The sequence below is a fragment of the Podarcis cretensis genome (genome assembly GCF_951804945.1).
Source record: "Podarcis cretensis genome assembly, chromosome: 16".
NCBI lineage: Eukaryota > Metazoa > Chordata > Lepidosauria > Squamata > Lacertidae > Podarcis > Podarcis cretensis.
In genome coordinates this window covers 21,081,199-21,108,965 of record NC_137186.1, presented here as the reverse complement: position 1 = coordinate 21,108,965, position 27,767 = coordinate 21,081,199, and the positions used below count along the sequence as shown (strand labels likewise).

The 27,767-nt window shown below is 46.7% G+C and overlaps 1 protein-coding gene across 3 annotated transcripts in view; it reads left to right on the top strand.

Annotated features, from left to right (window-relative positions):
- Window positions 1–27,767, top strand: part of FBXW8 (F-box and WD repeat domain containing 8) — a 64,191-nt gene continuing 36,424 nt past the window's right edge. Inside the window, exons 1-4 of one of the 3 annotated variants that reach the window (XM_079956765.1) lie at window positions 1–433; window positions 5,109–5,213; window positions 17,102–17,266; window positions 18,010–18,098. In XM_079956765.1, the coding sequence (XP_079812891.1) occupies window positions 89–433; window positions 5,109–5,213; window positions 17,102–17,266; window positions 18,010–18,098 (704 nt within the window). In that variant the 5' untranslated portion in view covers window positions 1–88. The remainder of the gene's footprint in view (window positions 434–5,108; window positions 5,214–17,101; window positions 17,267–18,009; window positions 18,099–27,767) is intronic. The other 2 variants (XM_079956763.1, XM_079956764.1) reach the window with 2 other exon arrangements.

Below are 27,767 nucleotides of genomic sequence, written 5' to 3'. Positions count from 1 at the left end.
GGCTGCTGTCGCCATCGGACCTAGAAACCGGAAGCGGCCGGGTCCGGTGTCAGCCCCGACGGAGCCCGGTATCTCTGTTGGGGTTGCTATGGACGACGGAGCGGCCGAGCTGGAGCTTTTCCGCCGCCGCTGGCGGGCCGAGCTGACTCCGGAGGGCCGCAGGAAGAGCAGCCGAGGGCCGGCGGGCAGAGGCGGCCGGAAAAGGCAGCGCGGCGGGGATGGCGGGGCTCCGGAGCCCGTGCGGGGCTGGGGCTGCTGCGGAGGCGTCGCTCGGGGGGAGCCGGAGGAGGAGCAGCCGCCCCCGCCGCCGCCCCCGCCCCCGCCTCGGAGGCCTCCCCGCAGCCCCACCGCGCCGGACTGTGATTTGGGAGCTGCCGCCGAGGCTCCAGGAGCAGGAAAGGAGGATCTTTTGGAGCAGCTCATCCTGGACTTGGTACGGGAAGGAACGAGGAGTAGGATTAAGAGCAGTATTGAGTTTGTTTGGTTTTTTACCACTAGTGGCTACAGGTCAGGGGGAAGCGTTATGCTTCAGTTAGTAGTAGTAACAACAACAACAACAACAACAACAACAACAATATATTATTTATATCCCGCCCATCTGGCTGGGTTTCCCCAGCCACTCTGGGCAGCTTCCAGCAAAATATTAAAATACAACAATTCATCAAATATTAAAAGCTCCCCTAAACAGGACTGCCATCAGATGTCTTCTAAAAGTCAAATCGTTGTTTATTTCTTTGACATCTGGTGGGAGGGCGTTCCACTGGGTGGGCGCCACTACCGAGAAGGCCCTCTCCCTGGTTCCCTGTAACTTCGTTTCTCGCAGTGAGGGAACAAGCAGAAGGTTTTGCATGCATAGGGTCATAGAATCATAGGGTTTGGAAGTGATCCTGAGGACCATGTAGTCCTGTGGTTCCCAACGTGGGCCACTTTTATTTTTAAGGGGGACAATTTGAGAATGAGTTATTAATAAATAATAATAATGATATTTTTTTTATTTATACCCCACCCTCCCCGGCCAGAACCAGGCTTAGGGTAGCTAACACCAATAAAATTGCAATAAAACGTAAAAGAAAAAGAAAAAACAGTTAATTAAAATATGGGTTAAAATACGGGTTTAAATAACAGTGAATGACCCTTTAGGCTTCCTCCAGGTGAATAGTTCACTTTTTGAATAATAAGAATTTTATGTCACAGGTTTTTAGAGATGCTTAGGTGGGGCATGGCCAAAAAAAGGTTGGGAACCACTGATCTAGTCCAACCCCTTGCAGCTGTCCCATGCAGGGATTGAACCTGCAACTTTAACAGTACCACTTTCTAACTAACCCCCCGGGCATCTGTAGGAAGATCTTAGAATGCCCCCCACCCTGTCTGATATCCTAGAGAGTGGCTGCCAGCCATTGTTGGCAATACCAGCTAATATTGGCAATACTGGCCTAGATGGATGCAACGTACCAACCTGGTATGGTGAATGGCTGTAGATCGGTGGTAGAGCATCTGTTTCTCAGGCAGAAAGTCCTCTGTTAAGCTCCCAGCATCCCCAGGTAAGGCTGGGAAAGACTTCTTCTCTGAAATCCTGGGGAGCAGCTGCTGATGTAGACATTACTGAGCTGGGGGACGGGGCGAATCAGTGGTCTGACATGGGATAAGGTAGCTTCCTCTGTTCCTATGTCACCAAAACAGGGTGACAGAGCCCATACCTAATATGTAAGAGGCCTCGGACGTGATGCTGGGAAGGTCTCTGTCCTGTTGCTGCCTGTCAACATGGAGCAGCCTTCCCCAGTGTGGTGCCCTCTAGAAGTTTTGGACTCCATCAGCCCTAGAAAGTGCCAATGGGTGGACCAATGGTCTAGATAAATAGAAGCCTCTAAGAGGGAGGGATGAAGCAATAAAACTGCCAGCACATTTGCAAAGCTAAGCAGGGTCTGGTATAGTTTCAATTTGGATGGGGTCTGTGTACTGAGATTCCTGCATTGCAGGGGGTTGGACTAGATGATCCTCAGGGTCCCTTCCAACTTCACAGTTCTATGAGTCTATGAGTCTTGTGGGGAAGCACCATAGCTCAGTGGTAGAGCATGTGCATTGCATGCAAAAGGTCCCTTCCCTGCACAGTCTTGTCTTAGCCTGTAGAGGCTTTTCTCTTACTGGAGGTGGAAGAAGAAACAAAAACCAGTACAGTGGTACCTCGGGTTAAGTACTTAATTCGTTCCGGAGGTCTGTTCTTAACCTGAAACTGTTCTTAACCTGAAGCACCACTTTAGCTAATGGGGCCTCCCGCTGCCACCGCACCGCCGGAGCCCGATTTCTGTTCTTATCCTGAAGCAAAGTTCTTAACCTGAAGCACTATTTCTGGGTTAGCGAAGTGTGTAACCTGAAGCATATGTAACCCGAGGTACCACTGTACACTGCATAAGATAAGTACAGTTCCCATAACCCCTGACCATTGGCCATGCTTGCTAGGGCTGATGGGAGTTGTCGTTCAACAACACCTGGAGAGTCGTAGGTTCTCCACACCTAGCTTAAGAGAACAATTGTGCGGTTGTGGTAATGGGAAATTCTGCAGCAAGTTGAGGCCCTAGGTGGGAGAGGTGGCTCTTCTGCTGTCCCCGCCTTTGGGTTTTAAAAACAGTATTTTCCTTCCATTGACTCCAGTGTAAATACTCCAGGTGAATGCTAGGCCAGCCCTAGGGCTGTTGTGGTTTTAGGTCTGCAAGGAAACCCTGCTTAGAATCCCGTGGATTTGTGTACACACCATCCTCTGCCCAGTCCGTGGAATAGTGTGACTGCACACTTCAATTGACACGAGGGGTGTTGTTGCCAATAGTGGAGTAGCCCTTACACTGCTTCTAACTGCCCCTCAGCTGGCCTTGGGCTGACTTTACAGTGTTGTAAAGTACAGTGTGGTGGTTGGATTTATGTTACTTAAAGATTTAGGGTTCTTTCCAACTAAACCAGTGTGCATGTGAAATGACTTACATGAGTGCAATGGACCTCTCCAACGTGTTTTGTGAGTCCCCCCCACCCCATTCCTGCAGAGAAGATTTGGAGATGGGTGTGTGTGTAGAGACAGGAAGTTCAATTGCACTCAAAAGTTGAGCCACAAACAGACAACTATTTTGTTGGATGCAACCCTTATATACTGCCCTTCAGCACAGTTTCCATTGCTACAGTATGCAACAAGAAATTTAAAACTTCTTCCTGCATCTCTGTTTGGCTTGCTAATCTTAAAAACTTTCAGTTAACACAAAGGTTAGAAGAAGCTTGTTCCTCTCCCTTCTGGTTAATTACATTGTTTTGTTTTTTTGTTTTAAGAGCACAGATTAAATTTCTGATGGCAGTAAATTAATCCATTTAGTGAACCAGAGCTCCATTAGCGCACTGGTGTGTAAATGTGTGTCTCCAAGGAGCGGGTGGCGATGTTTGTCTTTTGGATTCCTGATAAAAGCTACAGCTAGTTTTGCAAGGGGATCTTTTTCTTTTAATGTGCTCTATATGCTTTTTGATGATGGGTTATTTCGTACTCAAAACAGCCTGTAAAGGTGAATAAATAATTGTGCATTACTTTAAGGATTTCTTCCCTCAAATTGAAGGAATAGGATGCTTCATCTAACGGCCTTCACTGAGGCAGGATTTGTGTTTGGTAGAGGCAGCATAAGATGAGCTATTTTGAGTAGTCATTTTCTTCTGCCTTCCTGGGCTCCCTTTTGAATCAGGTCTAAGGGCCAAAGGAGAGGTAGCCTGTTTCTCTGCACACTTGTCTTTCCATTTCATGTATGAAGCTGAACGATAATTTTGTGCCAGGAGAGTGATCTTGTCTGGATGCTCACTAAATACGGAGCTGAGCAAACTTTGTTCACACACACACAACCTCCTGTCTTCTTAGTATTACCATATTCAGCAATATCAAGTTACAGTATAGGAAAACTGGTGCTATTAACAGTAATCCTTCTAATTGGTTAATTGGTTTGGCAACTTCCATGCACATGACGTGTGATGCAAATTATTTCCCGTGAGAGTTAAATGATAACCAATCAGAGGCAGAGGCAGCTTTGTCAATCCCAGCAGGTATATAAGAGGACGACCAGGCCTGCTCAGAAAAAAACTGGGGAAAAATTGGGAGGGGCAAGGAAGCTCAGCAGCCACCAGAAGTGTGTCTAAGAGCATGCGGTGCCCCCAGGTATACAAGCTGCCTTATACCATCTGATAAGTCCATTCATTTCAATGGTTCTACTCTGAGTAGGCCTGAGTAGGCCTGCTAAGTCAAAGGCCTGCTCAGGCCATAGGCCGTTAAACCCCAAAGTCGTCAGTTAGCCATAGTTTATGGTTCCATCTGAACTGAGAAACAATGGTTACCAGGTTTGGAACAAGACAGCTTCAAACCTTGTTCAATCCCCAAGTAAAAGGATTGGTAGCAGGGGGTGGACTAGAGCTGCTTCCAGGCAGAGCTGTTGAGTAGAACCACTGAAATGAATGGACCTTCGTCATGTCCTTTAACATCAGTGGGTCCATTCTGAGTAGGGCTGGCATTGGGTACAGATGGTATAAGGCAGCTTGTATACCTGGGGGCACCGCATGCTCTTAGACACCCTTCTGGTGGCTGCTGAGCTTCCTTCCACTCCCAATTTTTTCTTTTTTTAATGAGGTTTTTTTGGCACTGTTTGAGAATTTGCCCAATTTTTTATTAGTGCTTGTTGTTCATGTTGCTGTTGTCTGCTTTTTTTTTGACTATTTTGTTTTGGTGTGTGTTCCTTAGTCGAGGCTAGCTTAGGCCAGCTATTTTCAATAAGTCTGCTCTGATTAGCATTGGTTACAACTCTATGCATGTAGCTGTGTTTGGGATGGTTGGGGGCTCTGTGCCTTGCCAGTTTTCTTTCTGCAAAATATGTACTTTACTGTGCCCACAGCGCCTGGGTCCCCAAAAGTTAAGGGCTCCTATTCTACGCCAATTCTTTATAAGATTCTTTATCAGAATGAAGTCTGTGGGCTCGTACATGCAAAAAAGCAGACCAGCAACTTGTGTCTCTTTCCTGTTTCTTCTAGGATGTGGAATAAATAGCAATACAGTATTTTATTTTAACTCCTGTCTCCCACTTCTTCTGACTACTTTTCAGAATGAAATAAACGAAGTTCCCTTCTTTGACGTTCAGCTGCCTTATGAACTGGCGTTAAAAATATTTCAGTTCCTCGGCAGGACGGAACTGGGGAGATGCGCTCAAGTAAGTCTTTGCCAGGTTTGCTGGTGCTTCTCGCTTCCTTTCTGAATGTACTACTTGGAAGTAAACGCCATTGGGATCAGTGGGTTGTGCCGAACTGAGTGGGAGTAATGCTCTGTAGTCATATTTATTTATTATTGCAATTTCAAATCTAGTCCTCCATCATGTCTGAGCAGAGAGCGGCCGCATCTCTCTGTCTTGCAGGGAAGCTGGAGCACTCTGGCAGTAATTAACACTTTGACAGCCCCCATCTCCCAGCCACTGACACCTTGACTGCTTCATGACCACTTCCTGAGCTACGTGCAGCTCCCAGGATTGGCTCCGGGGTGGGGGGAAGAAACTTTTGAGACCAAAGTGAACCAGATACTGATGGAAAGAGGTGCAAAGTTACAAAAAGAATTGAGAGGCTAGAGAGAAGAAATTTCAGGAACACTCTTTAGAAAGTGATAAAATATCGACATAAAACATATAACAGGTTCCCCAAAGCGGTCAATATTGACCCCCTAGGAGTGATGGGCCTCTGCTGGGGATGAATAAAGACCTGGCTGGTTGTGTGTGTCAATAATAATAATAATAATAGTTTTATTATTTATGCCCTGCCCATCTGGCTGGGTTTCCATCAAGCATTAAAAACCTCCTGATACAGGGCTGCCTTCAGATATCTTCTAAAAGTTGTGTAATTCTTTATCTCCATGACTTCTGATGGGAGGGTGTTCCACAGGGCGAGCACCACTACCGAGAAGGCCCTCTGCCTGGTTCCCTGTAACTTTGCTTCTCGCAGTGAGAGAATCAGCAGAAGACCTCAGTGTCTGAGCGAAGTGATTGGGGTGGAAATGTTCCTTCAGATATACTGGGATTTAAAAGTCAGCACCAACACTTTGAATTGTGCTTGGAAACATACTTGGAAGGCTTAGGAGTGGGAAATAAGTTTTACGATGCATAGTTTTTCAAAAAGTTCGGAACCTCGCCTCTACATAGTTCCATCTTTATTTCAGACATTGTGATATATCGGTATGTTGCAATGTTTAGCTGGTGATCTGTTGTGCTGTTGAAAGCCAGATATCGCCCAGCCTTACTCTATACTTAGTCAGAGGTTTCCGCAATACAACAATGTTCTCAAACCTTGCTGCTTTATTGCTTAAAAAAAGACTGTATAAAGGTATTTCTTGACTTTGACATTTTTTAAGAATTTGGGTTGGGATCGATGACTACTTTATAAGCTCATCAAGGGGTCAGTGTATGTGGGCGGTATAGAAACCTCTGACTTCTGCACAGCTGAAATGTAGCCCAATGTACAGAGGTAAAAGTCCCATCTGCCGCTCCAGCCATTTTTGGTTCTGGCCCTCCTTACTTCTGTCATGTTTCCCCGAAGAGTTGCCAACGAGGGAGTGCTGAAAAAGCTCCCTCACCCTGGCTTGCATTAACAGCCTCTTCTGATCAGGAAATCATCTGGGTTTTTTATTGGAAGATTTTCACCCGTTTTTAACTCAGAGTGGTATGCTTTCACTGCAAAGAAAGTCCCGAGCAGAAGAAATGGAAAGGATTGAGCAGTTCGCATTGGGGACTTCTAAACAGGCAATAGAAGTTTATAGTGTAAGGGTTTTGTTGCGCCAGGTCATTCCTTTCTTTCAAATCACTCTGTTGTAACTCCTGCGATGGAGATTTTACACTGAAATTGTACCCCAAAGTTGTCCAGGCCAATTGCTTGGTGCAGTAAACTGGCCTTGACCCTTTTCTCCCACTTAAAAAAATAAATATTAGGAACTGCTTTTATTATGCTCTCTTCTTGACATTAAGCAAATGGTGGGCTTCTGAAGCCATTCTTGAGAAGCAGTCCCAGGATGTTTAGGAGGCAGCTGAGCAGCTGAGTTCTGTGCGCTTTACAAGGCTTTTGGAACAAGATGGATGGCCAAAGCTTTTAGTCAGCTTCTAAAGCGATCAAGTAAAAAGCAAAGCCATAAAAAATAAAGACCGTTTTCATTTTCCTCCCGGTGCTTTTGATTTTATTTTTTTGGCTGAATGATGGAAGACCTCTTCTGTTAAATGGAATGCCATGCTGCTTTTCACAGCTGTTGTTCTGTTAGCGTTTGTTATTACTATTATTACCATTATTGTGATTCTTATGGGCGGCAGAGCAGTTTGAGAGTCAGTGAGGTTGCATTGGCTAGTGTGGACCGGCGTCATGAGCAACGTGAATTATACATTATTCGAAAAAAATGTTTTAAGTTGGGTAAGAATAAAAGACCTGGATCCTTCTAAATAAAATAGGAAAAGGAGATTTAAATTTAACTAATTTAACTTTAACGTTAAAAGAGTAGAATGTTGACAAAATTACTAAACTATGGCAACAAATTGATTTGTCTACTCAGGTCAAAGTCCTAATAAGTCCAGCAGATGATAATGAAATATGTCAAGGACCAGACATGTTTTGACCCAATGGATCATTTTCAGTGATCAGAAGGAAACTATTGTATACAACTTGGTCACAGAGAATTTGTCCACTGGGTTAGACTGTCTAAATGGTTTATACTTAGCTAGGTTATTGTTCCATGTAGCTTAGTTTTGCTACACTGACTGGCAGTGACTCTCCCAGATGCCGAGGATTGAACCTGGGACCTCCTGCATGCGAAGGAGATGCTCTGTCACTGAGCTGTAGCTCTTCCTCATGAAAGTATAAAAGCATTAATTGGCAATCTGCTCAAGCTTGCTCTGGTTCCCTTTTAGGATTCAGTTAATCACTAAAATAGCTACATATGTGAGATTATATAACACAAATTTCTTGCATATTTGTATTTAGCTCTTGGATATTCTGCTGGTAAGATTCAGTGGAAACCTGGGAAATAACTCACTGACAGCGTTTGAAACTCCCATTGTTGTAGGCACATTTTGCGACAGGGAATTTCATTAGTGTGAGCAGTTTCTGAGCTCTAGGCACAGTACTGCACCTAAGATTTCAGATTAAAACTGCAGAGTGGAAAGAAAGGAGGACCTTTTTCTGCCCCCCACTTCCAGCTCCTCTCTGAAGTCTGGAGAAGAGACCCTCTTAAGAATATTAGGGAGGTGGGCAGGGGAAGGACCAGACCATGTGAAAAATGAACATAAGATTTTAGCTGCAGTTCATTCATTTTCAGCTTTTTTTTTGTTTTGTTATAAAAAAGTGCAACTAGACATTCCCTTGTTGCGCCCATACCTAGGTTTCAGCTGCCATTTAGCTCCTAGCTTTCATATATCAGTTTCTAATACTGCTCACAGATTTACTTTTATATTAATAAGATGCTTTTGAGTGGCTCAGCTTAGCTTTCGGCAGACAGGCCTCCGTATCAGTAAAATCAAGGGGGAAATTTCTTTCTCTCTCCCTATCTCTTTTAGGTAGTGGGGGGGGGAATCTTTTTTCCTTTTTCTGTTTAAAAAATCTTTTGGCATCCAGTTGCTCACCTGTACCCTTAACTCAAGCTGAGCTAGGAAGTTTGAGCTGGAGCCAAATGCTGTGTGTGTTTGCCTGTGCTTTAAATGGGAGCAGCGCTTGTAAAGCAGGAGGCTCGAGATGCTTTTTATTAGCGGTTTCTTGCAGCTGTGCCTCGCTCAGCGAAGCTTTTACTAGGCTTGGCAGTGCCAGTTCCTGGTGCATTAATGGGGGTGCCTGGTCGTAGGGCCCCTCCTTGGAAAAACCCAGGTTTATAAGCCTAGTGGGGCTACAAGTAATCTGATTAAAATCACAGTGGGATAATATTTTTGTTATGCTTTTTCTCCTCCATGAGTGTTAAAAGGACCTTTTGGAACTCGAGAATCCACTTAGGAGCATCTATGCTTTCTAAAGCAATGTTTTAACTTAGATTTGGCAGTGGTGCTGCAAATGCTTTCTACATTGGCAAGCCTTGGCTTTTGTTTTCCACCCCTCTCTTCCTTACCTGTCTTCTTTCCTTCCTTGCGTCTTTCCTTCCCCACCCCATCCTCACTTTGAGCCTGGCAAAGCTTCATTGTGTTTACTTCTCTCTCTTGTTCAGAAGCCTCACCAATGTCAGCAGACACTTGCTTTAGCTAAAATGGAGAGAAGAGTTTAAGATGATTTATTGCTACTTCCATTTATAGACTGCTTTACTGCCTGAAATACCTCAAAGTGGTTTACGCACACGATGAGTATTTCTTTTTAAGTCAAGTGATTCGCATAGCAAAATACTCATACCATATCCAATCCATAACACAAAACGAATAAAATTGGAGAAAAGTACAAGGCAGTATAATTATATAGTTCCAAACAACACAGCATAAAATCGTTCATCCAGTCTCGCTCGCCATCCATGTCACACAACCACTGCAGCCATTCGCTACCTCAAACGTCACCTCTGTCTGCCACTCATACGTGAACCACTCATATTCAAGAATATTACTGTTGGCTATTTGCAGTATAGTAGCGCTGCAGAGAGCTTGCTGGGGAGACCATGCATTAAAAAGGGACTCAAAAATAACTTAAACAAGGTTTTAATTACAAAAACAAAAACTCCTTATACACTAAATACATCAACAACAAACCAGACCCAACCACCAACCCATCCCCCAGGGTAATGGGAGAGCTAGGTGCTGCTCCTTATATACTACACCCAAATGCTGACACAGCTTAATCAGTACAACTCAGCAGCACCTGCTATGTTTCACAGCTGTAAAGCTGGGTCTCGTTATTTTGCTCTGGCCCGTGCTCTGGCCCCTTAAAGACATACACATTGGGTGGAACAATGATGAACCTTTACATTTAAAGAAACCATTCAACAATTACAACCCACAGGCAAAGGTTCACAGCCAAATGTACACTCATAAGATGCATTCCTGATATCTGAAGCAGTACTGGACTCTGGGCGATCTCTTACTCCTCCCATCTCTCACCTGAGAGGAGCCCAGATCTGTAGTAGAGAAGGCTCTCTCTCCCTGGAGGGCATAGAGCTATTTCCATCTACTCCCAGAATTATAACATGCACGGAACGGCAAAATCTCAACATTTGATAAAGAAGCAATCAACTATGGTAGTTTTCTTTCCCTTTGCTAGAGCATTAACTCCTCCTGGCAGCTGTCTTTGCATGTATGCCAATGTCAGGATTATTTTCTTATTATTCTTATTATTAATTTTTCTTCCTCTCCTCCTTCCTCCTCCTTCTCTTCATAATAATAAAACTAAAGAATTATTGCATTTATATCCCACATTTTTCTCCCAGGAACTCAAGGTGGTGGACATGGCTTTCCACCTCCTCATTCAGCCCCCAAAACAACCCTGTGAGGTAGGTTTGACTGAGAGCCAGTGAGCAGACATTGATTTTAAAGAGAACAAGAAAGCGAGGGAAAAAAATCCATTGTCACCAACTTCTGAGTGCATTGAAGACATTGTGGAGAAGGTTGGGACAACTGTAGGCATTTTTGGATGATATGGAATATCTAGAGCCATTTAAATCTGACTTTAGTCCGGGCCATGGACCGAGTTGGTCTTGGTCACCCTGCCGGGGATGGCCTCTATTAATGGGACAGGCGGGGCCGATCTTGGTCCTTCTCAAGCTTTCTGTGGCTATTTAATATTGTTGACTGCCATATCCTTCTGGACCAACTACGTGGGATGGGATTTGGGGGCCCTGTTACTTACATGACCTAGTCCAGAGAGCAGCATTGGGAGAAGTGTGGTTTGGGGTTTTTTTGTTCTCTCGGTATTTATGCTATGGGGTGCCATAAGGCCGCTGTGATGTCTTGGGGTTTCTTATGGCACACAGAGAAAAGGAGTTCATGGTAATAAAGTTTCCTATTTCTTAAGTTTTCCCTGAAGAGATAGCTCTCCCATCTCCTTTTTTTTCTGAAGACTATTCAGTCATTCAAGGAAGGGTCATAACCCATTGGTTTGAGCACCTGCTTTGGATGCTAAAGATCCCAGGTTGAATCCTCATCACCTCCAGTAAGGACTAGGAATGTCCCCTTTCTGCAGCCCTTCAGAACTGCTGCCAGTCATCGTTGGCCATGCTGAACTAGCTGGACCAACAGGTTCCTGTGAGCCGCTGAAGCCTGAAGCAGTCCAGCCCAGGCACATGGTGGGCAAAGTCCCAGTGATCAATGGGCCTATTGTTGAGTCATGTTAGTTATCCTTACCATCTCTGTGGGCCTTGAAGCTCAACCTGCCAGGGGAAGGCTACAGCTGGATATCGGTCTCCATGGATGGGCGCAGGGAAACCTACTAGGACAATCGACTCTGCAAAGAGAAGACTGTGTGCTTCTTGCATGTAACGATGGGCAATTTCATCACCCTTGTTGGCAATTACATCACCCAGTTGCGCAGTTACATCACAGGAGAAGCAGCAGAGGAGGAGGAAGCTGTGGAACTGCGGGAACAGGAAGAGGAGCGGCTGCGAGAGTGGCGGCAAGTGGAGCGGGCGGAGCGGGAGTGGCTGCGGCTGGAGCTTGAGCGGGAGCAGCAGCGGCTGCTGGAGCAGCAGCGGCGGGTGTCGCAGCAGCAGCAGCGGGCGTTGGAGCAGCAGCAGGCATTGCAGCAGCGGCAAAGCCTGGCGCAGGAAGAGGAGCAGCGGCAGCAGGAGCTGGCGCGGCAGCAGGAATTCCGCCGGAGGCTGAGCTCCCGGAGGAGCGACCCCGCTCAGGAGGAAGTGATACGCCAGCGGCAACTGGAGCTGGTGGCGCAGCACTGGGACCACTTGGAGGCCAAGGACTCGCGCCTGTTCGCCGCGCAAGAGCTGTATCGCCACTCGTTGCAGAACCATCAGGATAATGCCAATCTGCGCGCGGATCGGCGGATGGAGCACGAGCAGCGCCGGCTGCGCCACAGCCTCGACGTCGCGCGCCAGGACACGGAGAGGTGGGTGGAGCGGGAGCAGCAGCGGGTGGAGGCGGCCCTCAGCAATCAGCAGCAGCTGGCTATGCTACATGATCCACATGGCTTCTATCAACCCTTCTAACTCAGCGATACACCACAAAGCATCGTTGGCAGGGGGTTGCATCCATGATATTCCTAGTCGTCCTGGTTGCTGCGATGGCTGCAGTTGCATTGAGGGTAGTGGAGACCGAATGGCCATTTGTATCACCCAGATGAGCAGCAGGCCATCATGGAAAGAAGGAGATGATCACCACCGCTAATCAGAGGGCGCTTCTGGGAGAAGCGCGATGCACATGTTGAAACTCCATTGAGGAAGGAACTAACTCTCCGTGATACTGCCTTTTGGAACCTTGCCTGATAGGACTTGGGACTGGGAATTCCTTGAGTCGTCACCCCTTTGAGACTGAATTAGAGGAGTGAAACTCATGTGGCCCACCATTCCTTCCTGTCTTCTTCCCAGTGTTCTGTGCCCCTCCCGTCACTTGCCATATATCCTGTGACCTCATAAAAGCACACGGAATGGGCACGGCGTCCATTTATCCACCTTGGATGATGAGGATTTATTCATCGGCCGCTTCTTGGCCCCCACAAGGCCCCCAAAAGTGGTGAACCCTTAAAGCAAAGTATACAATAAAGTACAATTAAACAAGCAAAGCAAAGTAAGCGATAGAATGCAGTGAAATGACATAGGTCAGCTGGCTAGCAAAACAGTGTAAGGCAGCACAGTGGAAGTGCAGAAAAGTTGGGCCTTCCCAAGCTAGAAGGCAAGTGTGACGTCAACAAGCATACATCCCTCACGCTTGAAAGCTAGTAGCACCCCAGGACAGGGGTCGCTAACAGAGCCAGTGTGGTGTTGTGGTTAAGAGTGGTTGACTCGTAATCTAGGGAACCGGGTTCGCTTCCCTGCTCCTCCATATGCAGCTGCTGGGTGACCTTGGGCTAGTCACACTTCTCTGAAGTCTCTCAGCCCCACTCACCTCACAGAGTGTTTGTTGTGGGGGAGGAAGGGAAAGGAGAATAATAGCTGCTTTGAGACTCCGTAGGGTAGTGATAAAGCGGGATATCAAATCCAACTCTTCTCTTCTTCTGTGACATTCCAACACCCACCAGCTCAATCCAGCATGGCCAAAGGTCAGGGTTGAGAAGGGAAGTTTCAGGTTCCACAACCACTGCCTTAAGATGTCCTCTGAGTGCCCAAAGGAATCTGAGCTTGGCTTAAAACAGTGGTTCCCAAAAATCCCTGCTCCCAGTGGGAGACCTGAAAATTGCTGGTTGCCTTGGCTTGCCCCACTGTGATTTTTCTGCATGTTGAAGCAATTGTAAGGCGCTGTGCTAGTTGCCGTGCGATTTTTAATCATACTTTTCTTGCTGTTTTTATTTTTTCTATTGTATTTTATTGCATTAGAATTTGCCTTCTGCAGAATTCAGATTGTCAAACAGTAAAATGCAATGTAAGAAATATATTTGAATATAAGCCGTAATTTTAAAAATCCAATTAAAAACCAGTGTATTTAATGCAGACATGACACAGCCCACCAAATTGAAGTTCATGGACCACGGTTTGGGACCCCCTGGCCTGCAACATCTGGCCTTCTCCATGAGAGATTGCATCATGATTTTGGGAGTGCTTCCCCTCCTTTACTTAGTTTTATGATTAGTGTCATGAACGGAGCCTTAAACGGCTCAGAATGTCAATACCTCAAGGACCCCATACGAATCGACCCGAACCCTGCAATCATCATTTGAGGCTGTTATTCATGTGCTCCCTCTAAAAGAGGCCCAGAGGGTAGCAGCATGATAGCGAGTCTTCTCTGTGGTGAGATTTCTTGCTGCATGTATCTGGGGCTCAGAGCAACAGGAACAAGCCCACATTAATCTCTGCTGCTGATGGAGAAGGGCCGTAGCTCAGTGACAGAACATCTGCTTTGAATGTAGAAGACCCCAGGTTCAGTCCCCAGTATATCCCAAGGTGGGGCTGGGAGGGAGCCTCGTCTGAAACCCTGGAGAGCCCCTGCCTGCCTGTGTTGACAGTGCTGAGCTAGATGGACCCATGGTCTGAATCTTAAGTATAAGGCAATTCTCTATCATCCTGAAAACCAGAGTGGGCAGAAACATGGCAGTAAAACTGTGGGCGATTTAAAACAGAAAAAACACACACATGGTGGAAAAACCATAAGGCAAATCAGTTTGTCGGGCGAAAGGCCTGTCTGAATCATATCTGTTTTTTTTTTTAAAAAAAATACATTTACTTGTTCTTTGGAAGGTTTCCAGAGAGGGTTAGATGAGGCCTGGTCTCAGAAAAGGAACTCCAAAGCACAGGAGCAGCCAGTGAGAAGTTATTCTCTGCTCCCCCCCCTCCCAGGTGTGCATCATGTTCCTTAAACCCCGGGTAGCCACCATCCAGATATTTCTGGATTGCAGCTCCCATGACTTCTGACCCCTGGCCATTTCGGCTGAGGCTGATGGGAACTGTAGTACAGAAAGACCTGGAGCGCGACACGCCAGCTGTCCCTAGATTAACCCCCCCCCCCCCCCCGCCGGTCTGATTCAGCAGAGCATTTGTGTTTTTCATATCTCTACAGCATAGGTAGGCAAACTAAGGCCCAGGGGCCAGATCCGGCCCAATCGCCTTGTAAATCCAGCCCGTGGATGGTCCGGGAATCTGTGTGTTTTTACAGGAGTAGAATGTGTCCTTTTATTTAAAATGCATCTCTGGGTTATTTGCGGGGCATAGGAATTCGTTCATTCCCCCCCCCCCAAAAAAAAAATACAGTCCAGCCCCTCACAAGGTCTGAGGGACAGTGGACTGGCCCTCTGCTGAAAAAGTTTGCTGACCCCTGATCTACAGCATATGGCATGACAGAGAGAGAGAGAAAGAGAGAGAGAGAGAGAGCAGGCACTGAGCTGCAATTTAACTAAAGTGGCTGGTAAGCCCACATGAAGGTTTATTCTGGGGGGAATAACAGCAGAGAGGAACAAAGGGGCTTTATGCTGCCTTCTGTATAGACCTGCCTGAATGTTAAGGTGGAGGTGGGGTACTGTTCTTAGGTGACACATAGCAGGGCCTTCTCTGTGTTGGTATCCTGTTTATTGAAATCTCTCCCTTTGGAGGTGTGTTTGGCACCATCATTTTACTTATTTCAATCATTGGGCAGGATGCATCTCTTCACCCAGGTTTTGAGGAGCCAATGAATTATTTTAGATTGGGTTTTGTGCGTCCCCTCCCTTTCCCCCCTTTTTTGCGCTGTCATAATCTTTGTGCTCTAATTGTACTTTTAAGTCAAGAGTCCTCAACCTATTCAGACCAGTGACCCACCTTTAGGCCAAACATGCATTTGGGAATTCATTTTACACCGTATAGTTCTACCGCAGTAATGTTGCTGCTCCCCCCCCCCTGGAGGGTCTCTACCCCACTGGCTGAGGACTGATGGTCAGGGTAGAAAAGGAATCGGAAGTGGAGGGAAAGGAGAGCAAGTTCATTTTCCAGTAGCATCAAGAGCTGCAATGAATAGGCATTGGAAGGGTCAAGATCTACACAAAATCTTTATTGAACCACTTTTATTAAATCTGCCAGGACGATCAGGTGCATCTATCACTCTCAGTGTTGCCAAGCAAAACCCACCAAGAACTGACCCCAGACACTTTGTAATTTTCCTCTTTGGAGTTTGTGACATGACTACAACTTTTAAGATGTTGGTGCCCTTGTTACTCTGTGCTACTTTTATTTATTGTTTTCAGCGGTACTAGACCCATCTGGACAACATGTTCCGTACACTTCTTATTTTGCTTCTTTAATTCTCGTCATTGATCAATAAAGATTTGATTTGATGTGCTTTGGAAGGATTTCCAATAAATGACCTTGCACATTGGTACCAAAAGATTGTGGTGCATTGCTTTAGTAGACAAGCTCACACACTTGCTGGATGTGTTTGCATCTGTATCCCCTTGTTTTACTGAGTATGCAGGAGTTAAGTGCACCTGACCACCCCTCGCCTGCAGCATATTCCCACTGGTGTTTTCAGTAAAAAACTTTTGGTTTGGGAGGGAGCAACAAGTCAGCCCAGAACCTGTAAGGAAGCTGCTTATTCATTTGAAACTGCCAGTAGACCAGTTTGTATTTACCTGTCTCTTCCATTCTTCCAATTGACTGTGGAATAGTGTATGATTTACCGTATTTTTCGCTCTATAGGACGCACTTTTTCCCCTCCAAAAATTAAGGGGAAATGTGTGTGCGTCCTATAGAGCGAATGCAGGCTGCGCGGCTAAACCCAAAGCCAGAACAGGGAGACGGAGCGCTGTGCAGCACTCCGTCTTGCTGCTCTAGCTTGGGGTTAGCTGTGCAAAGCCTCTGCACGGCAGCGGGGTGAAGGCACCCCGCTGCCCTGCAGAGGCTTCAAAGGTTGCGCTCCGGGGGCTTCAGGCAGCTATCTGCAAACCTTCGGAGCGCAGCAGGAGTTCCCGCTGCGCTCTGAAGTCTTGCGGATAGCCGCCTGAAGCCTGGAGAGCAAGAGGGGTCGGTGCACACCGATCCCTCTTGCTCTCCTGGCTTCGCTTTGCTGGAGAGGCGCCGCACAGCTTTCCCTCTCTGTGCAGCGCCCCTTCAGTGAAGCGGGAGGAGAAATGGAAGGGGCTCAGTTTCTCCTACTGCTTCGCTGAAGGGGTGCTGCACATAGAGGGGGAAAATCCCCCCCCCCCCCGTTCTCCCCCTCCTATGGTCCGGTGCGTCCTATAGAGCGAAAAATATGGTATTTGTAACAATCCTTGAGTCCGCTTTCTAAGAACATAAGAAGAGCCTGCTGGATCAGGCCAATGGCCCTCCTACTCCATCATCCTGTTCTCACAGTGGCCAACCAGATGCTCGTAGGAAACCTGTAGGCAGGACCTGTAAGCATGACAGCAACTCTCCCCTCTCAGGTGGGGAAGAGAGACCATTATAACACAGCACAGCCAAGCTTCACTTTTAACTCCATGCATGAAGATGCTGCCAGCCTCCAACAAACGCACTGTCTAGAGCTGATACCTGTCTTGCTGCTTTTAGGTTAGCAAGCCCTGGAAGGTCCTTGCAGAAGACCAGCTCCTTTGGTTCCGGTTGTGCCAAAAAGAAGGTTACCTGCCCAACAGTCAAATATCTGATTCTCCTTTCTGGAAAAAGACCCTCCGGGAATGCCGGGAGAAGGAGCAGGTTTTAAGAACCAACTGGAAGGTAAACTCTGCGGGGGATTCTTCTTTTGGAATCCATTATGACTCTATTAGGCAGGGGTGGGGGACCTGTTTTAGCCTGAGGGTTGCATGCTTGTGACAGGCTGGGCCAGGGGCAGAAGTCAGCAGAGTGATGAATGTAAATTTTAACCTTGTATAGTAAGCTAGTTCCTACACACACACACACACACACACACACACACACAGAGGACCATACATCCCTTTCCAGCCAGGCAAGCAAGAGGCATAATCAGAATTCAAGGATGCATTATTGCCAGGCAAAACCACACCAGGGCATTACAAATCAGGACTGGTGAGAGGTACGGCTCAGGAGGGTGGGTGACCTAGGCAGAGGCATATGATGGGTATCAACTCTCAATGATTTCAGACAGAGAACTTTCATAGCCCTATCTGGAGGCACTGGGTGGCAAGCCTGGCATCTTTTGGACACAAAGCATGGGCCCTGCTATTGAGCCCTCCCCTGCATACAGGAACGCAGGAAGCTGCTTTCTATCAAGTCAGACCCTCAAACCATCTGCCTTAGTGTTGCTGGCTCTGACTGGCAGCAGCTCTCCATGGTTTCAGACCAGGAGCCTTTCCTAGCCTAACTTGGAGATGTTCGAGATTGAGCGTGGGGGCCTCCTGCATACACAGAGCTATGACCCTTCTGGTGATGGGGAAGCAGAATGGTTGGGATTGCTACGTGGCTGATCAGGGCCAATGCCGCTCCCTTGTCTTCCTCTGCAGAACCGCATTGGCGCCGTGAGCCAGCTGCAGTACGAACTTGGGAAAGTTCTGTGCGATGTGCATTCTTGCGACGGGGTGGTCATTGCCGGGTAAGTACGTGGTAGTTGGCAACCCGAGAGTTCTGTTTTGTGGACTGAACACTTCTCCTCCCACCAGCAGCCTCGCTGGATGTTGCATGGCCAATGCAGTGGGCTGTATCCAATGTAGCTGTGAGTTAAATTCGCTTAGCTGTATGCTTATTGCGCTGGTAGAAGGTTGTTGCACAAGGGAAAATGCGCATGCCTATTCAGAGATTGTTGGGCTGCAAGCATCAGCTGTTGCTCAACAAACTTATGCCTAAACAGCTGTTGTGTAGATTCCTTTGTTGGCCAGCCTTTAAATTCTGCCATCCGCTGGAGCAAAGGTTCTTGTGCTGAGGATCCGAGAATGTTGAGTGTTGCCTAGAAGAATTGAATTGACAGCCTAATTGAGGTTCTCAGGGGAGGAGAATTTTTTTCAGGCACAGTTGCATGTCAGGCCAAAGGAGTACAGCAGGTTCAACAGAGAATGTTGGATACAGCCCATAGTGACCTCCTGGTGTTGCCAGACTATACGTCTCATCATCCATGACATTTGGGGCTGATGGGAGTTGTAGACCAAATATCTGGGGGACTACAAGTTTCCCATTCTTGCTTTATAAAGTTTTATAAACTCTCAAACACAGCTCTACAAAGTAGCCATCTTCCGGGCTCAACCTGCTAACACAATCAATCTTTTTTTGCTCTGTGTGTGTTTGCATCCGGTCTTTCTGGCCAGTTACACAGATCTTACAAACTTAATCAGAATAGTATCCATAATTCAGATAATTTGCTAGCAACACAAAGGTATCACATCTCTTCTACTGTCGATTTGCTACATGTCTTAGAAGTGGCAGCCAAAAAAAGTATCTGGTTTTTTTTTCCTTGTAAGATTTTCCTTGTTTGCTGTAATGGGCTAACATGACTACATCTCTGAAAATTCCAAGATGTAATACATGGGTAGGCAAACTAAGGCCCGGGGGCTGGATCCGTCCCAACCACCTTCTAAATCTGGCCTGTGGATGGTCCGGGAATCAGCGTGTTTTTACATGAGTAGAAGGGAGTTTTTACATGAGTAGAAGGGAGCTGAACACTGGTCCTTATGGGAGAGAAGTTGACAGGACAGCAGAGGCGACAGAATGGGAAATGGGAGCCTGAATCTGTGCTTGAGAAGAAGCAGTGGAGGAGGACTGGAAGAAATTCAAGGATTATTTACAAAAACATTGTAAACTATATGAGTGTTAAGAAGGATGAGAGATTTGAAAATAACAGGGCACCGTAAAGTTAGTTGAAAAGATTATGAGAATGAGTGAATCGTATGAGAATAATAAACTTTGAATAAATATTAGGTCAAAATTAGGTATTTAAGATATAGATAAAATTTTCAAAGTTAGGGACAAAATATTGAAAATGTGTATAATAAGAATGGAAATAAGGTGATAAATTGCTGGCTAAAGTTTTATTAATGTGGAATGCAGGAGCGGGAGATGTGAGGAAGTCTAAAAACGAAGAAAAGTTGGTCATTATATGATGTTAAATTTTATGTTTGTTTCTTCTTTTTGTTTGTTCTTTTTGCTTATGCTGTTTTTTCTCTTTACTGTATTAAAAAAGAAACCTTTAATAAAAATTTAAAAAAAAAGAAAAAGAGAAAGTTACTGTCTAAGTAACTAAGTATGCTAGAGCTGAAAGCATTGATTGATCCACGGATTGTGTGTGTGTGTTTTTTTTAATTGAAGATGGTCTCTGTAAAACAGTGCCTGTTGCTGATGTTCCTTACTAGGGGTTTAGTCACTTATTTGCCTAAAAGGGGGCTTAGAAATTTGAAACCTCTCAAAACACTTTTTTTTCCCAGAACTGGCTGCTCAAGGGGGTGTTGGGGAGGTGAACTCATTTAGCTCAGTGGAATTTGAGATTTTCTTTTTTTAACCCCCCCTCCCCTGCCAAGAGCCTCGGCTCGTCGTTGGATTAAGAGCCTGACTGATGTATCCCCAAACCATAAAACTGAATCTGTTATTTAACAGAGATAAAGCTTATTATTGTGGCTTTTAGCTGAAATGCTGTTGGGGGGGGGGGAGAGGCAATGACAGTAGTTAAAAGCTAAACTCTGCTTGATACCCTTTCTTCATGCCTTGGAACGGGGTTTGTACTGGAGTGCTGAATGTCTCCCCTGGGCTGCATTTTCTGAACCACCCGAGAGAGATTTGTCCACTCCCACAACGGCACATCGTTTCTATTTATCACCACAATTGCTTTATCTGCAATGCAGAGTTGAAAAGGTTTATTAACGCAGGTCTTTTAATGCCCTGAGCCTTATTAATTCTGATCCTATGGTTTAAAAGGGGGGGCGGTGGCTTTGAGAATGATTGTCCCAGGTTAATCAGTAATCTTACCTTGACCTAGACTGGAGTATATAGATCAGGTAGAATCCCTCTCTCCCTCTCCCACCCCCTCTCTCTCCTCACCCCCTCCCAGCACCCCCCCCCCCCCCGCTTTCCACCCTCCCAGTCTTTCAGAAGCCACCAAGCGGGCGCTCAGTAGAAGTGGTGATGTCATACGAACTGTGAAATTGGCTCAGCCCTGCCATAAATCAATGTATGGTATTTTACAGCAACGCTTCGTTTTAATGATACATTTTTGTAGAGTAGGATTAGAGTCAATTGTCTGTATAAAATAAATATATATCTCCTGCTCCATTAATGCCAGATTCTTTGAGTGGCGGAGACGAAGGCAGCTTGAACTAAATTCAGAGAGTAGTTCTTTCCTCCGCTTTTCTTTTTCTTTCTTTTTCAGGATGAAATGTTGAGAATTGATTGCCTCCCACTAATAGCTAAGTCGGTATTGACTGTGCCCCTTCAAAGGTCTTAATTTTTGCAACCTGCCCCCCCCCCCTTTTGAAACGTGGCTTCAGATTGCAGCTGGTGCGAGGCTTCGTTCAGGTATCTTTGGCAGAGGGGCTCGTGACATTTTGAGGACCCCGGGGAGGCGGATGTTTGCGCAGATTCGGTCTAGCTGGAGAGCTGCTGATATCTGAAAAGACCATTTTGGAAGCAGCCAAGCCACACGGCAGTTCAGCCACTGCTTTCCCTCTGTGAGATCCAGACATTTTGCAAGCTTTTTTGGAGGGGTCTAATCTAACACCACCCGAAGCAGCATCCACTGTGGTTTTGCCCCCCCTCTTTTTGGGGTAGGGGACATAAAATCAAGATTAGATATGGTCATCATAAGACCAGTTCTTTTCTGAAAAGCAGAGTAAACTTTTGGTGCTGGCCACTGTTGGAAGCATCATGCAGTTCCTGTGAATCATCATTGGTGAAAGCGCTGTCTCACTCAGGTCTTGCATGCCACAGTTCTGGCAGGTCTTAATATCTCGACTGAAACTAGAACCCTTCTCACCTTTATCTTAGAAGAGCCAGTGTAGTATAGGGGTTGAAGTGTCAGACTAACACCTGGGAGAGACCAGAGTTCCTATTCCCAATCGGCCATGAAACCCACTGGGTGCCCTTGGAGTGTAACCTACCTCACAGGGCTGTAGTGGGAATTAATTGGGATGGGGAAGAACAACTTTTAGAAGACACCTGAAGGCAGCCCTGTATCGGGAGGTTTTTAATGCTTGATGTTTTTATTATGTTTTTAGATATGCTGTAAGATGCCCAGAGTGACTTAGATGGGTAGGGTATAAATGAAGAAGTTGTTGTTGCTGTTGTTGTTCATGTGTGCAGTCCTGACTTGCTTGGAGAAAAATGTGGGGTGTAAATGCACTATAGAAGCAAGGGCTTTTGTGGTCCTCCCAGTATTGAAGCACACAAATCTAGCTTCCTAAGAAAAAGAGCCTGCCAGATCAGGCCAGTGGTCCATCTATTCCAGCATCCTTTTCTCACAGTGGCCAACCAGATGCCTCAGTGGGAAGCCTGCAAGCAGGGCACAAGAGCACTCTCCATCCCTGTGGGTTTCCATCAACTGGTATTCGGAAGCATTCCTGCCCCCCATCAAGGAGGCAGAGCAATAGCCATCGTGGCTAATAGCCATTGGTAACCTTCTCCTCCAAGAATTTGACCAGTCCTCTTTTAAAGCCTTCTCAGTTGGTGGCCATCACTTCTTCCTGTGGGAGAGAGTTCCATAGTTTAACAATGCACTGCTTGAAGGCCTTCATGTTTCTGGCTGTGGCCAGTTGCATTTCTCTGGGAAGGATACAAGTAGAGTGCGAAGGAAACAGCCCCCGTGCTTTCCCCTTCTCCTGGTCCCCAGCCATGCCCCAGAAGTAGTAATGTAGGAAAGCTGCCTTCTCTCTGGCCAGACTCTTTCTCTACCCAGCTGCATTCAACACTTTCTATCTCTCTCCATGCAGTCCCTTTGCACCTCTGTGTCCCCATGTGTCCCCATGAGAAAGAAAAGCCCAGCAGGGAGGCACAGCCCAACCATAGAGGCCCAACCATTTAAATGCCATCCCTACACTGCTCTAGGCACACAAACTTAGTGGTTGCATCATTGTCAGCCTAACCAGTGCAGAGTGCAGAGCCCAGAACGGTATAGCTTGGCCGTGTGTCCCTAACTGCTTGCCTTCCTGCCAGCTCTTCTGTTGCAATGGCACAAAGGTGTGCTTTTTTGTGAGGGCCTTCCATTAGAGAACTAAGCTGGGTTTTAGAAGGAGACTGACTTTTGTCCGTCTGTCCGTCCCCTCTCCAGTCCCCCCCACCACAGGTTGTCTGAAACAGTCCCCCCCACCACAGGTTGTCTGATGATAACCTAATCAACAGGGCTAATTTTAGAGCGCCGCTGTGGGAGTCGAGGCCCCCAAGGTGTCTTACGCACGTTAGCTGCCTTGACGCCCACTGAAACCATGTACAGCAATCAGCCTGAGCCTCAATTTATCCAGTAAGAGATGCATAGAAAAACTGGTCTTACCAGAAGCAGGCTCTCTCTCTTTTTTTGAAGGAAACTTTCCTGTTCCGTGGTGTGTTCTGGCTATTCCTAATGAGCATGTGAATTTATAAAGCAAAGTACTGGTCCTGCTAACCCCTAGGGAGGGTGCAGGAACTGTGGCCCTCTGGGTATTGTTGGACTACAAATCCCATCAGCCCTGGCTGCTGGCCATACAGGCTGAGAGAGGCAGCCACTGGCCCAAAGTCTCCCAGTGGGCTTCATGGCCAAATGGGGATTTGAACCCTGGTCTCTTCCAGGTCCCAGTATGGCACTCTAACCACTACACAACACTGGCCACATATTCATGGTACAAACATTTGAAATCAATGGGCTTAAGTTAGTCACAGTGATTAATTTCACTGGGTTCGCTATGAGTACATCTTAACTAGCCGCAGCCCATAGCATCTAACAGTTCTTATATATTGGTTGACTTAACGTCAATAAAAACCAACTGAAGAATTAGAGAGAAGGATGAAGATGACTGGGGAAGGGGATGCATTCCCCACCCCCCACCCCACCGGCTAGAGATTAGGGGAGTTGAAAACAGATCGATAGTTTCCAAGCCAGCTACTCATTTCTCTAATCTGGAATTGTTCCTTAAGGCAGTAGAGAATTTAGACTCCAGAATGCGATTCATAGAGGAACAACTTGAACTCCCCATCTGCAGATACTTGGTATTCTTTTTGTTTAAACAAAAAATCTGCTGTGTGCTAATTGTCTACAGCACCAAGTGTCCTTGAGAAGTCTGCATTTTGCAGTGCCATCTTAGCGGCTTTTTTTGTAAGCCTGGAAAGAAGAAGAGGGAGAGGGAGAGGGAGAGGGAGAGAAAGAAAGAGGTCTTTGCATTGTTTTGAAACCGGAGGCCCACGTGTCACAGGCTCCTGTCGCTTTAAGCTGCGCATCTGAGACACGCAGCCATAGAAAAGGCTGGTTGTATCCAGCATTGATTAGGGGTGAGGTAACCGCAAACATCGCAGCCTCCAAATGAAAAGGAATCCAAGGTCTGACCCAGAAAACAAGCATCGTAACCGCCGCAGCGCAAAGTGCTATTGATAAACACGCGCTTGCCAGATTGAGTTCTCTGATGTCAGGCCATAAGCACGGGGCTCTTTAGAAAGGCGAGTGACGAGAGAGCAGGCGCTCTCGGCCCCACAGCTCAAGTGCCTATCAATCAATCTCCTCGGATGACTGAATGGGAAGAGAGGTGAAATTGAAGGGTTCGCCCCCCCCCTCCATAGAGGAGATGAAGCCATCTTAAGGGGGCTGTTTTCTTCCACTTCCACCTGGCGAACGGTGTGTTCCATGCTAGCGTTGCCACCTATCAGTGTGGCACAGTGGTTAGAGTGTCATACTAGGACCTGGGAGACCAGGGTTCGAATCCCCCACTCAGCCATGAAGCTCACTGGGTGACTTTGAGCCGGTCCCTGTCCGTCCGTTCCCCCCCCCCCCCCCGCAACCTACCTCACAGGGTATTAAATGAGGACGGAGTGACCTACATACACTGCCTGGAGTTCCTTGGAGAAAAACGAGGGATATCAATGCAATAAATATCAGTATCTTCTTGTTAATTCAGTAAAAGTACAGTATATTTGAAATTTGAAACCGAGGGATCTACCAGGTTCGCAGATCACATTATTTATTTGCATCCCACCTTTCAAGGTGGCGTACATCGTTCTCCTGCTCCCATCCCCCACCCTTCCTGTGAGATGGGTTATGCTGAGAAGGAATGACTGGTCCCAAGGTCACCCAGTAACCTTCATGGCTGAGTGGGAGATTTGAACTCTGGTCTCTCAGGTCCTAGATTGGCATCTTAACCGCTGCACCACATTGGCTCTCATTAAATCAAAATGTCAGCCTAAGCATAGAGCAGGGTAAGCTGGAGACCTCTGGCTCATGGGCAAGACTCAGTCTGCCAGACCTCTCCATTCGGCATGCAGAATCACCCCCCTCCCCAAACCAGGTGCCTCTGCCCCACACCTGATGTCAGGTGTATGGCAGGTAGGGATGCATCCTCAGGAAGCCCACACTTCAGCTGAACCCAGCAGAAAGCAGGATGGACCTCCTAAGAGTGACCTGATGCACGTGAAGTTCAATCCTGCTTAGTTTCCTCTGGGAATGGCCTGGTGTGCCTGAACCTTGCAGGACTGAGTTCCTACTCATTTGCACCCTGCAGAAAGCAGGATCAGAACATTAGAAGAGCCCGCTGGATCAGGCCAATGGTCCATCTAGTCCAGCATCCTGTTCTTACAGTGGCCAACGTGATGCTTGTGGGAAACCTGCAAGCAGGGCATGATCACAAGAGCCTTCTCCCCTCCCATGGTTTCCAGAAAATGGTACAGTGGTACCTTGGTTCTCAAATGTCTTGGTACTCAAACAACCTGGAACCCAAACACAGCAAACCAGGAAGTAAGTGTTCCGGTGTACAAACTTTTTTTGAAAGCCGAACGTGCTCCGTTTTGAGTGTTACGCCTCCATTTTCAGTGTTATGCTGAGGTCTGTCTGTTTTTGCCATTTATTTTGTGTTTTTGTTTTTGCGGCTCTTTTTGTTTTGTTTTGGTGGCTGTGTGGAACCCAGTTCAGCTACTGATTGATTGATTGTGTGACTGCAGTACATTGTTTATTGCTTTCATTTTATGGATCACTGGTCTCGTTGGATAGTAAAATTCATGTTAAATTGCTGTTTTAGGGGTTGTTTTTAAAAGTCTGGAACGGATTAATCCATTTTGCATTACTTTCTATGGGAAAGCGTGCCTTGGTTTTGGAACGCTTTGGTTTTGGAACGGACTTCCGGAACAGATTAAGTTTGAGAACCAAGGTACCACTGTATTCAGAAGCACTACTGTCCCTGACTGCAGAGGCAGACAATAGCCGCTGTGGCTAGTAGCCCACCATAGCCCCCTCCTCTGTGAATTTGTCCAATCCTCTTTTAAAGCCGTCTAAGTTGGTGGCTGTCCCTGCCTCCTGTGGGGGTGAGTTCCATAGTTTAACTCTGCGCTGCATGAAGAAGTACAGTGGTGCCCCGCAAGACGAATGCCTCGCAAGATGGAAAACCCGCTAGACGAAAGGGTTTTCCGTTTTGGAGGTGCTTCGCAAAACAAATTTCCTATGGGCTTGCTTCGCAAGACGAAAATGTCTTTCGAGTTCCTGCGGGGTTTTTTCCTTTCCCCCCCTTTTTCTAAGCCACTAAGCCGCTTATCTGCTTATCCGCTAAGCCGATAAGCCACTAAAAGCCGCTAATAGCGCTAATCCGATAAGCCGTCAATGGGCTTGCTTCGCAAGACGAAAAAACCGCTAGACGAAGAGACTCGCGGAATGGATTAATTTCCTCTTGCGAGGCACCACTGTACTTTCTTTTATCTGTCAGGATTGAACTCCCTGCCCAGCAGCTTCCAGAGTCTTGGAAGGTTCCTGAGCAGTGTCTGCACAGCTGCAGAACCCATGCATGCATGTGACTATGCAGAGATAACAAAAAACACATCATAATTATAATAAATCAGTTCTAAAATTTAAGCAGATGGAAGAATCCCTCTTGGAAGAGCAACAAAGAGTGCTGAGATGCCTTAAATCAAGGGTTGGGGAGAGTTTTCAACTTGAGAGCCACATTCCCTCATTGTTAACTTTCCAAGGGCCTTGTACCTATGGAGCGTGGGAAGGCCTTATTCATTTTTTCAGCCTCCCTCCAGAATGTGCTCACCTATGAAGCCCAACGGCAGAAATTTTGAGTTTATGAGCTGTTGGATATTAGGTTTTCTAGGTGTGCAGTGACCAGCCTCCTGTCTCTTTCTTTCCAATCAACCAGGAACCAGCTAGACTTCTCAGTTTTGACTAGTTTAGAATGTCTCCCACTCTTTCATCAGTAAGATATTTCTTCTTCTTCAAAAGATAGCTGTTTGCCAGCAGTGGTGCTACGGACGATCCTCTTATTGACGGCTTATTTTGGGGTGTGTTTGTCAGCTTTGCATGGCGTATCTTGCAGTTGTACTTTGCACAAACACTAATTAGACAGCCATCAACACTAGGGGCCAAAGGCTTACTAACAATGCAACAGTGATAGCCGAGTCTTAATTGGCTGAGTATAATTGCCATTAGGCAATGATAAGGACATCTGGGGCTCTGGAGAGAGATTGATTTTGGCTTGGCGACTCGAGCTTTCTGCAGCTTTCCAATTTTTATTTATTTATTTATTTATTTATTTATTTATTTATTTATTTATTTCTCCGGGAAGTTGCCACTTCGTTGGGATAACACCCAGCTCCGTTCTGCCTCTTGCAGAGTCAGCCTGGCTGAAGGACCTGCTTTGTTTGGTTCTCATTCGCGCCTCGGTCTCTGCCAGCAGGCTCGAGAAACTGGATGCATAAGAAGCCGAGCCAGGGGTCTTCAACGCGGTGCCTGCGGGCGCTAGCGTGCTCACCAGCACCCCCTGTGGCTCCTGCAAAAGGTCTTCGTAAACATCCCCTCAAACATCCGCAATGCATGAGCAGCTCTCTGCTGTTGCTGCTCAGTTCCTGCTTTCACTGGTTCTGCCTCACAAGCCAATATGTCACGGCAGCCATTTTGTGATGTGTGACGGCGCCCCCCCCCCACGCATGGCAGCCATTTTGTGACTGGCTCCTACAGCCCTTTATCAAAATTCCAAATGTGCCCACTGGCCTCAAAACAGTTGGCGACCCCTGAGTTATAGCACGTCACTAAATATGGGCCAAGCATACCCCTTCACGAGAGACCGATGATGGCACTTCCTGACATTTCTTCTTCAGTTCAAAAGCTGCCACGTGGTTGGTG